This window comes from Misgurnus anguillicaudatus, chromosome 15 (assembly GCF_027580225.2).
Source record: "Misgurnus anguillicaudatus chromosome 15, ASM2758022v2, whole genome shotgun sequence".
NCBI lineage: Eukaryota > Metazoa > Chordata > Actinopteri > Cypriniformes > Cobitidae > Misgurnus > Misgurnus anguillicaudatus.
In genome coordinates, this window is record NC_073351.2 from 19754800 (window position 1) to 19766004 (window position 11205).

General features: G+C 38.5%; 1 protein-coding gene across 1 annotated transcript; it reads left to right on the forward strand.

The window, feature by feature from the left end:
- Positions 1–683: 683 nt before the first annotated feature.
- On the forward strand, positions 684–10899 carry idh2 (isocitrate dehydrogenase (NADP(+)) 2). Its single transcript, XM_055173992.2, has 11 exons — positions 684–820; positions 4275–4366; positions 4934–5099; positions 6400–6560; positions 6640–6783; positions 7740–7876; positions 8050–8201; positions 8381–8493; positions 10020–10117; positions 10271–10363; positions 10529–10899. Exons 1-11 carry the CDS (start codon positions 709–711, stop codon positions 10611–10613), a joined length of 1353 nt encoding a protein of 450 aa, XP_055029967.2. The 5' UTR covers positions 684–708; the 3' UTR covers positions 10614–10899.
- The last annotated feature ends 306 nt before the right edge of the window (positions 10900–11205 follow it).

Sequence of the window (11205 nt, forward strand, 5' to 3'; positions counted from 1 at the left end):
TTTAATTACCTAAAACACAATTGTATGCTGTGAACTGTGAGACACAACATGAAGTGGTCATGAAATGTGTATTGGTGTTTGTCAGCATCAACATAGGTCATTTTAGAAATCGTTTTTTTATAGATACAAGCCAAGTGGATGTCCTCGACATGATCTCCACCCAACCTTCAAATGGCCCAGAGAGACACTTCACCTATTTGGCACCTTGACGTGACCTGCAGCAAATCTGCGCATGTTCAGTATGCTGGCGCCTCCCATTCCTTCTCCAAGTATGGAAACCCACCCCGGTTAAAATTAGCGGGGCTGCACAGCAACCAGGCAACGGAATGTTAAGAGGTTATTTGCCTGCCCTGCGTCACTTAGACCATATTACTAACGGTTCATGTCCAAAATAAAAACTTGACTGATTTGTACATACAACTAATATTTACTAAAAAACATTTTAAATGTAAGCAAATTATATTTAAACAATTTAACACATGGGACAATCCGAAACACTTCACTGAAAGTTTCGTGAAGGGTTAACTGAAAACGAAAGGAAACGTGCAAACTGACACATGTAGCTCCGCCCCACACTAGTTGTGACGTCTGCATTGAGAAGGAGGCGGAGAAAGTTGAGCTTATTGCTGTACGCACCGATTCATTCGATCCTTCCTTCGATCGGAGAGAAGTCGGGAGCAACATCCAGTAAATTCGGCAACAAAAAACATGGCTGGCTACTTGAAAGTCCTCAGCTCTCTCTCTAGGTCCGCCGCCACTCTATCAAAAAACCCCGCCGTTCTTGCTCCAGCTTCTTGCCAGAGTTTGCAACAAAGGAACTATGAGTTTTACACCTCCGTTTATTTTTTCATTTGACCTGTCAATAAAGCCTCACCGGCACTGTAACGTTAAATGCTGAGGTGATAGATCTTTATCTTTTAAATGCCACATACCTCAAGCTTTGTGTAAAAGACGCCGGTTGCGGTCTATCGTGTCTTTTTAAAAAGCCGGCTCGCACATTTCCGCTCTTGTTTCATTTTGTCTCAGCAGTTTTGTTTTCTCGTCGCGCTTTTCGGTAACGTTATTTTCTCGATGACGTCGCACATGAAGCGGGAGCCGCACGGCCGCGGTGGAAGAGATCGCGCGCTGTGAGATGGGGGTTTACGGGCTCGCGCTTCTTTGTTCCCATGCAGAAAGCCATTTAAACCGCAGGCAATGCACGATATTAATTTCGTCTAATCCATTGTGTTTAATACAACGCATATGAAAGGCAAATGCAGCTTTAATCACATCATTACTAGTTGAACGCTGTGTAGATGTTGTAAGGAAGAGCGCTGAGTGTATTTTTAGCGTGTGAATTGCACAAATGGACGATGGGCTCCATCGAGACCGCTGAATGATGACTTGTGCAGCGTTTTGCGCTTTAAAACGCTTGTTATTTGATGTAACGGATCTTACCTAATGGGTTATCCAGACAAAGTGATTTAGTAAACGGTTATCATGTGTGTTCAGGCATGGTTTTATTTGTGTTTTGATTTTGTAGCGTTGTAAATATTTCAAGGTCAGCCGGCCCGATCAGGACGCACTGATCATAACAGAATTATAATTAATTTAATGGTAAATGGCCATATGCATATTACCTTACATATTTAGATAAGATACATAACTACAAAACAAGACTAATAGCGCATCTTTTCAGCAGTTTGATATGTGGCCAATTTGATGTGGAGGCTGGTCATAAAGGTGATATAAACGTTTTGTTAATGAAGAAGCAAATGACAGCACTTACATTATGTCTTGCATGATAGCGTTTGGTAATGTCATTAACCATTTAAACTGACTTTGTAACCACAGATAGGACAGCTGAAGGGCAGACCTTTTGACTTCACCCACAGCTGTGAATGAATTATTGTTAGGCCCAGTTACGTTGTCCTCTACTGTTTGGCTGTCATGGGTAACTTGTTGAAATGAAGGTGGTTTACTTGGCTTACAACAATGGCCATTATGTCCTCCAGGTCACCTTTACACTAAAGTGGTTGATTTTAAGGAGCACCCGTGCTTGTACAGTAATAAAGTAATTATACAATATCAGTATAACATCTTATGACATGTCACATTTTAACTTTTGTAATGCCAGGTTTTTTGTGATTAAACATGACACAGTGTTACTAAATGGTTATTTGGGATTGTTCAAACTTTAAAGCATATCCCATGCACTGTTTTAGCTTAATAAACATAACCGCTGGTTGAAAGCCTAACCCACATACACCTTGTCATTAAAGTCACAAGGTTTGCCAAGTTATTTTATGGGACGTGATGAAAGCTTGAAATATGCTTAATAAAAAGCACCCAGTAGTTTTTATAGTTAAATCTATACTTTAAAATGTATTATCTTGTTTTATATACCTGTACTGTAGTTTAAAATGACTAATACTAGGTAAAATAATCTTTCCCTATTTAAAGAAGCATTCGTACCACTGTTGTTAAAACCCAGATGGCTTCTAGTTTATTTTTGGTATAGTGCAGCATGTTGGTGAAATATATAATTCAGACTTCCTCTCGGGGTCACCCTTCAACTGTTTTCATAGGTTGTCAGCAAAGAAGTTTGTTAAAGACTGAAATCAATGATTGAAATTCCACTTTGATGCTCCTATCTTAAAATTAGGTTATAAGATAATGAGTCCTTAGCCTGGATTTCACAGGCAGTCACAAATGATCTTTAAAGATTTAGCTTTAACCACTGACCTTCAAGTATGAAGCACAAATGTACACTTCTGTTTGTGAATGTCCTTGACGACTGAAAATCAGAGGGTCGCATGTGATTACTTGTTATTTGATATGCTGACCACACACTCCATGTACACATGGTGTGACTTGGCCTTTTCCTCTGGAGGTATGAAGTAATAGTTCACCCAGAAATGAAAATACTAAACTCATACTTTGGAAATGAGGTGCATTCTTAAAACAGTACATAAATAGTTCATATTGAGCAATGCAAAGCTGTCATTTTCAGCAGCAATTTCGTTTATTATTCAAAATCAATTCTAGCTAGTATAGGGGCATATTTGGATTACCATAGTGCAGTAATGTGTGCTACTTCAAGTACACACATGGTTTATGCACATTACATGACCTATAAAAAGTAAAATGATCAAATTCTGAGAAAATCTGAAGTTTGATGGGCATGTTAGTTCATGTCTTTATACTTGGCATGAATATGCCCTTAATTAAACGATTAATTCCCTCTGCGGATTATGGGATGGACTTCACTGTTGTTAGGGTATTGAAGCATGCGTACATAATCTACCACCTCCCCCTTTAGCCTGCTGTCCCAAGCGCTTATAAGCACTGAGAGCATTCCTTTCCCCGGGAATCCTTATGTTTATGTCATTTGTATTCATGATCCCACTGCTAAGTTTTGTGCGAAAGGCCCTTACCCAGCATTTAGCTTTGTTGAAACAGCTGCTAAGATTTTTTGTGGGAGTGCTTGTGATGGTGATGCCTTGGATGTTACCGTAAAACAGACAGTTAAATAGTCTGCATTTATATCATCAATATGAGGCATTTTACCTTTTATACTTTCAAAGGGTTCTTGAAGACCCCAAACTGTAAAAAGGATATTGAAGTGTTCGCATCATCTAAATGTCAGTTTTATGTATCTGCCATAGACTTTGATCAATGTACTACACTTTTAAAGGTTGTTATATCAGCTTTATTAACAGCATTTTGATTTTATAAAGTATATTATTGTTCTGACTGCAGTTTTTCCGACATTGCGGAGTGACTATAGATGGAGCAGTTCTTTAGAAAGAGGAACTTGGCAAGTGCAACAGAAAGTCACCTGATTCTCCTCAATGGCTCCCCCTCCTTTCTATATTTCGTCCCTGCTAAGAAAATGTGGTGATCTTGCACTGATTGCTGGTGGAGTTGAATTAATTTGCTTAAATATGAAATACAACAAATCAATCCATATAACAGGAAGTACAGAAACTCAAGCATCAGCAGTATGGCTTACTGGCAGAGATTCTGTTGCAAAGAACGAGGGCCATATCAGACCATACAGTAGATGGTTTTGTCTCATCCCATCTCCTCATGGAGAAAAATACAGATATATTACCTAAACTCGATATACCGCTCAGCCCTCCTATTAGTAAATAGTATCTTGGTGTCTCATAAGTTGGTTCAATGATATTCGAAGAAGCAATTTCTTACTCTGGTCCAAACCTGAATGGCTTGTGCAATGATACATTCATATGCAGTAAGTTAACCAATTATTTTTATGTTTTAATTGACAGATGCCGATAAGCGCATCAAGGTGGCGCAGCCGGTGGTGGAGATGGACGGCGATGAAATGACCAGGATCATCTGGGAGTTTATCAAAGAAAAGGTGCTTAAACAGAGTGTGTTAGGGGAAAGCTAATTATGTCTGGTCTATTTTTAAGTCTGACACACACACACACACACTCACCAAGAGACAAACTGAATACAGGAGGACGGTGTGTAGAGGGGATAAATAGACTCAGAAAATCCAGACAGGCATAGACAGAATGAAAATTGGGTTGGACAAGAGTAGAGTGACAGGATCTCTTAGGAGAATTAAATAGACAAGGAGAGACTGGCATGTTATGCAGATCTCCTAAAAGAGCAGACAAATAAGCTTACAGGAAGAGCGTGTACATGCAATGACTGGGATTACGTCTGCATCACACAGGGGGTGGGGCAAAGTCCGAGATCACTCTCACTGACTGGCCTAAAAGACAACAGATGCTAGTGGTGACGTTTCATGAGCTAAAATCAAAATGGACTCATTTGTAGCCAACTAAATGATGCCATAATCCAGTGATTATTATAACAGTACTACCATTTAAATCCTAACTGAACCTAAATGCAGTTAGTTAAAGATCATCTAAGTTAAGCTATTTCTTCTGTATTTCTTCAAAACTTTTCTGCACAGCTCATTCTGAACAATGTGGATGTGGAGCTGAAGTACTTTGACCTGGGTCTTCCTTACCGTGACCAGACAAGTGACCAAGTCACAATTGACTCTGCATTAGCTACCCAGAAATACAATGTTGCTGTGAAATGCGCCACCATTACACCTGACGAAGCTAGGGTCGAAGGTAAGGCTCCTCCGCTTTCTTAAAGGACAAGTTCGGTATTTTACACTTAAAGCCCTGTTTTCAGAGTGTTTATGATGAAATAGAACAGGTTTGACTGAAATTTGGACATAAGATGCTGGCCCGAGAATTTTCAGTTTTTGTTGTATCAACCCCCACCTCTACAATGGCTGCATAGATGCACTGCAACCAATCCTTCCTAAAATGCATTAAACTTTGGTTTACAAAGACGTGAAACTCACCGAGTGGTCAGGGGTGTTCACTGATATGCTCACACAAAAATTGCTGCAAAAGATGCTTTCCAACAGCTATTTTAGCATTTGTTGTAAACTTGTGGACCTATTTTTCCAAACGCCTCACACTGTATATTCTTCCGTTGAGAGCTTGAATAATAGACACTCCAGCCCAGTTGGTGACGATAATCCACCTTTGCCAATTGCAAGAATACAAACAACTCCATTTCCGTTCCCGGCGCGGAATAATACCGTACCTCACAGCACATCTATAACAAGTCAATGGAGTTGGACAAAAACGACAATAAAACCTGTTGGAAAGCATCTTTTGCAGCGATTTTTGTGTGAGCATATTAGTGAACAGATGCAACACACATATAATGGATAGGTTCACTCAAAAGTGAAAATTAAGCCATCCTAGGTGTATACGACTCGGTGGGAGTTATATTATATAATATCCTAAATATCCAAAAATGTGCATTCATCTATCACAAATGAATCCACACAGTTTTTGAATATCTTCTGAGGTGAAGTGATGGGTTTTCCTAACGTTTAATTATTGTATGGATTAGTTTTTAAAGAATTTATGCACTTTTTGAAGATTAAAAAAATGGGGCACTATCCAATACCATTATAAAGCTGAAAAAGCCAGGATATTATTTAAGATAACTCTGACAGTGTTTGGCTGAAAGAAGAAAGTAAAATAAAATATTGGCTAATATTGGGATGAACTGTTCCTTTAAAGTCCCACTGTGATGATGGTTTTTATTGTTGTTAATATGTCTATGTGGTGTTTTAACATGCTTTAAGCCATGTGCAACTTCATCATTCAACACCATTGGTCCATTTTCTCCATAATATTATCTCATTATGACAGCTTGTCTGATTTACAGAAGTTGTAGTTTTCTATTGTGTCCGTTTAAAAACAACCAGCAGTCTTGTCAACAAACCAAGTATTTTATTTAATTTCCTGGTGCAGCCATTAAAATGTTACAAATGAAGTTGTTCTAGTTGCTAGAGCCATTTATTATGTGTGCATGATTTAAATCTTTAACATTTACAATTCTCAGAATTCAACTTGAAGAAAATGTGGAAGAGTCCCAACGGCACTATCAGGAACATCCTGGGTGGCACTGTCTTCCGTGAGCCAATCATATGCAAAAACATTCCCAGACTTGTTCCTGGCTGGACACAGCCCATCACCATTGGCAGACATGCTTTTGGTGACCAGGTCTGTTTTTCATTGTTTTCATTGATGGGTTTTCAAGAGGAATTGAATTCTTGCTGATCGCAGTCCTCCTATTTTACAGTACAAAGCAACAGACTTCGTTGTGAACCAACCAGGCAAATTCACGATGGTCTTCACTCCAACTGATGGAAGCAAAAGCAAGGAGTGGGAGGTGTTTGATTTCCCTGGTGGCGGCTGTGGAATGGGCATGTACAACACCGATGAGGTCAGTAGTAGACACATACATCTGATGCATTAATGCACTTCAGTCTCTGGGTGAGAGAATACTTGCTTCTCAAGTGTACTTGTTACTTTGAATATCTTGCCATGGTTATGGAAATATCAAGAAATTGTTAAAAGAAATCTCTATCATGTAAATTGATATAGTTTATATAAATGTTTTTGAGTTAAGCTCAGAAGTAAACAATTTCATCAGCTAGAAATTATTCATTGTAAATTAATTAAAATTATTTTTATAAAACAAAAAGTTAATAACCACTGGAAATTCCTTTTATCAAAAATAAAAGTTTGACCTTCAGCATCGAAGCAGTATAGTGTTAACACATAATTGAAATACATCTCTAGCCCAGTCAGAATATTTTCAAAACCTCGGTCACCTACATTTCACATAAATGGGCAAACAGATGTGAGGGTTATAATATATTGAATGGATTTTGTTGTTAATGAGATTATTCTCTCTTAGAAAGTCTTGAATATTCGAGTTTTTAGAAAATGTAGGCCTTTCATCTTAAAAATCACCTGCCATGATCTTGACTTCATTTAAAACACCTCTAGATTGATGAGATTTTAAATGATTATTGGTGACTTCCACCTGCTGTTGTACCCTGGTGACCCAGTTTTTGCAGTCTTAGGAGTAGCGTATTTAAGATAAACAGTGGATGTGCCTGCCTCCAGGCATCTCAAGAGATACTGTGCTGGTGGTGGGCTATTTTTCTTTTAGAGATTGACTGAATGAAGTGTCTGTTCATTTTAGGCTGCCAATTGACGATGCAGAATTTCATTTTTTACACCATTTCCACTTCACATTTGAAGTGAGTGATTTTTCGGTCACCTTTTAGAACTAAACAGCCAGTTTTTGAATCACAGCTCAATTCCCCATTGTGAAAGTGGAACATGTATTTTTCCTGTTTATTTGACAGTGTGTCTGTCTTTGTTCAATAGTCCATCACTGGCTTCGCTCACAGCTGCTTCCAGTACGCTATCCAGAAGAAATGGCCCCTCTACATGAGCACCAAGAATACCATCCTGAAAGCTTATGATGGCAGATTCAAGGATATTTTCCAGGACATTTTCGAGAAGTGAGTATTATCATTGTCTTTGTGTTTTTAATAAGATGGATTATGTTTCCATGTGCATGTATATTGCTGTGTAATTGTGTAACACTGTTGCTTTGTAAAGTGAGTCCTATGTATTTCTTAAAAGGAAGGTTCAATACAGGATACTAAACTGTTCAAATGTTTTTCACGGATAGAAACTACAAGCCACAGTTCGACAAGCTGAAGATCTGGTATGAGCACAGGCTTATTGATGACATGGTAGCTCAGGTCCTGAAATCATCGGGTGCCTTTGTTTGGGCCTGCAAGAACTACGATGGAGATGTGCAGTCTGACATCCTTGCTCAGGGTAAAAAACTACTTTTTTCTATCATAGTAGACACCATATGCATCCAATAACTAAATGCTATATCATTTGGAATAAATGACAAGTACTATGGCTGTACAATAATGTACATGAATATAGTAATGTACAGTTTATTATGATTGGAATTCTCTGAAATAAAGGATGTTAAATGATGTCTGTAGGTTTCGGTTCCCTGGGCCTGATGACATCAGTGTTGGTGTGTCCTGATGGAAAGACCATTGAAGCTGAGGCTGCTCACGGCACAGTAACCAGGCATTACCGCGAGCACCAGAAGGTGTGCATGTTAATATATTTTCTCTTGATACAAACTGGAGACTTTTTAATACAATCAATCAAAAAAGAAATATCATCAATTATTTACCCCCAAGTTGTTCCAAACCTGTATACATTTCTTTGTTCTGCTTAACACACAGGAAGAAATGAGGAGCTCAGATGCAAATGCTGCTAAACACCACCTCCATCAAAAATTTGATGATTATATTAACCGAAAGCTCTTGACACATTATGTGTCGAGACACATCATGTGTCGGTTATCACTTCAAAATCCCCTTTATGGCCTCAGGCCATTCAGGAAAAACTGGTTTGTTGGCAGAATCCATTAAAGGGACACTCCACTTTTTTTTTTTTTGAAGGAATACTTATTTTCCAGCTCCCTTAGAGTTGGACAACAGATTTTTGCCTTTTTGGAATCCATTCAGCCGATCTCCGGGTCTGGTGGTGCCACTTTTAGCATAGCTTAGCATTGAATCTGATTAGACCATTAGCATTGCGCTCAAAAATGACCAAAGAGTTTCGGTGTTTTTCCTGTTTGGAGCTTGGCTCTTCTGTAGTTACATCGTGTACTAAGCACCCGAAAAATAGTCCCCTTGGTAACTTTCAATAGCAGGGGATAATTTTCAGGCACTGCGTAATATAATATCATAAATATCATAAGTCTGTGGTTATTACACTGGAAAGAGAGTATAGTTCCTAGCCATATGGGCCTAGAAAATCGCAACTTTTAATTTTCCGGTTGTTTTAGTGCACGGTGTAACTACAGAGGAGTCAAGTTTTAAATAGGAAAAATGTCGAAATTCTTTGGTCATTTTTGATCGCGGTGCTAATGGTCTAATCAGATTCAATAGATTATGCCAAGCTATGCTAAAGAGTGGTGCCGCCGGACACGGAGATCGGCTGAATGGATTGCAAAATGGTAAAAATCAAATGTTTAACTCTATAGGGGAGCTGGAAAATTGGCATATTTTCAAAAAAAAAAAGTGGTGTGTCCCTTTAAGAGTCTGATCAAAAATGCTCATTTACATTAAAACATGACAGATGCACTTGGAGGGGGGTTTGCATTTGAGCTCATCATTAGCAATGTTTTGAACAATGTTTGTAACTAAACCATTTTTGAGCACTTTTGACTTGCATTGCATTTTTTCCTACTATGGAAGTCAATGGTGCTCCTGCTTCCTGCTTGATTATAAATATCCTCCTTAGTGTTCAGCAAAAATATGCATGAAACAACTTAAAGGTGTGTAAAAATTACTATTTTCATTTTTGGGTGAACTATTCCTTTAAGTATGATACTGGATATTTGGACAGTGTCGCCATCTTGTGTTGATACAAACAAATGACAGCTTTTGTTATAAACTGTATCATGTGGTCACTTTCAAAGAAGATTCATCTACTTTCAATTCATCTAATTGTGGATTCTGCCTCAAACCATTTTGTGGGGAGTCTGATAAAAAAATGCTCATTTCATTTTTTTTTTAGGTGCATATCAAATTGTATTAATAATGATTTCTGTTTGTTGTACAGGGAAGGCCAACTAGCACTAACCCCATTGCCAGCATCTTCGCTTGGACCAGGGGTCTGGAGCACCGTGGCAAACTCGATGGAAATCCAGATTTGATTAAGTAAGCTACTTCATTACAGACTTTGCTGTCATCTGTACGGCAGTATTTTCATAGGATCGTGAAAAAAAGAAAAATCTAGATTAAAGCAACATTTCTGTCATACTGGTGGTGTTTATAGTAGTTTGTTAATCATTATCCCCCATTGCTTTGCAGGTTCTCTCAGACTCTAGAACGGGTGTGTGTGGAGACGGTGGAGAGCGGAGTGATGACCAAGGATCTGGCTGGCTGCATTCATGGTCTCCCCAAGTAAGACAGCTAATTATTTTGAAAATAAAAACAATGATTCAGGCATAACGTCTTTGACCTCCATTAAGGGACTAGTCATAAAGATAAATCCGCTGACGTGCACTGTTATGTTTTCTTTATCTAATGTTTCTGATGTCATTAACCTTTGTCTTCCTGTGACCACAGCTGCAAGCTGAACGAGCATTACGTCAACACCACAGACTTCTTAGATGCCATTAAAACCAATCTGGACAAAGCTCTGGGCAAATGAAGGACGCCTGGCATGGACGCCACCATGAGTGTGTCTTTTTGTACCTCATTTTTAACTTAAAAAAGGTCATGACTGCAAATGTTATGAGTTCTAAAAACATAATAATGTTCATAGCTGTGCTGTTAGCTAATCCTGCTAATGGGGTCCTCCATCTCTCCCCACCTTCAGGGTTCTATTTTTGTAAGATGAAGTACTGTATGTCCGAAACTGTACAATACCACAGGAAGAAAAGAACATTCAAGGGCCATTTGAGAAACCCTCTAATAAATCTCTCTTGTCACCCGAATACCTGGTCATGTGCTTGTTTATCAATGAAAAAAAAATCCACCATTTTAAAGGTAAATAAATGTATTAATTTATATGTCCATAGCACAACATTCAACATTTATCAGCATTATATTCACATCTCTGTGCAACAAAAAAAATCAAAGCTCATACAAAACTAAAACTCCTCCCCATCTCAGCCCAAAATGGGCAAAAAGGACAAAACCACTCAGAAACAGCAAATTCACCAAATCTTCTGTGTTACACATTAACATTTTGCGTTGTCTAGATAGTCGGTACTGTCAGCGTGAAGCTAAGCAGAGAGAGA

What these genes read in the sequence shown, in the direction of transcription:
- idh2 (XM_055173992.2), top strand. Translation starts at nt 709, where the DNA reads ATGGCTGGCTACTTGAAAGTCCTCAGCTCTCTCTCTAGGTCCGCCGCC. An exon ending in ATTACCGCGAGCACCAGAAG is followed by an intron (nt 8,494 to 10,019) that starts GTGTGCATGTTA and finishes TTTGTTGTACAG; the next exon opens with GGAAGGCCAACTAGCACTAA. An exon ending in GGAAATCCAGATTTGATTAA is followed by an intron (nt 10,118 to 10,270) that starts GTAAGCTACTTC and finishes ATTGCTTTGCAG; the next exon opens with GTTCTCTCAGACTCTAGAAC.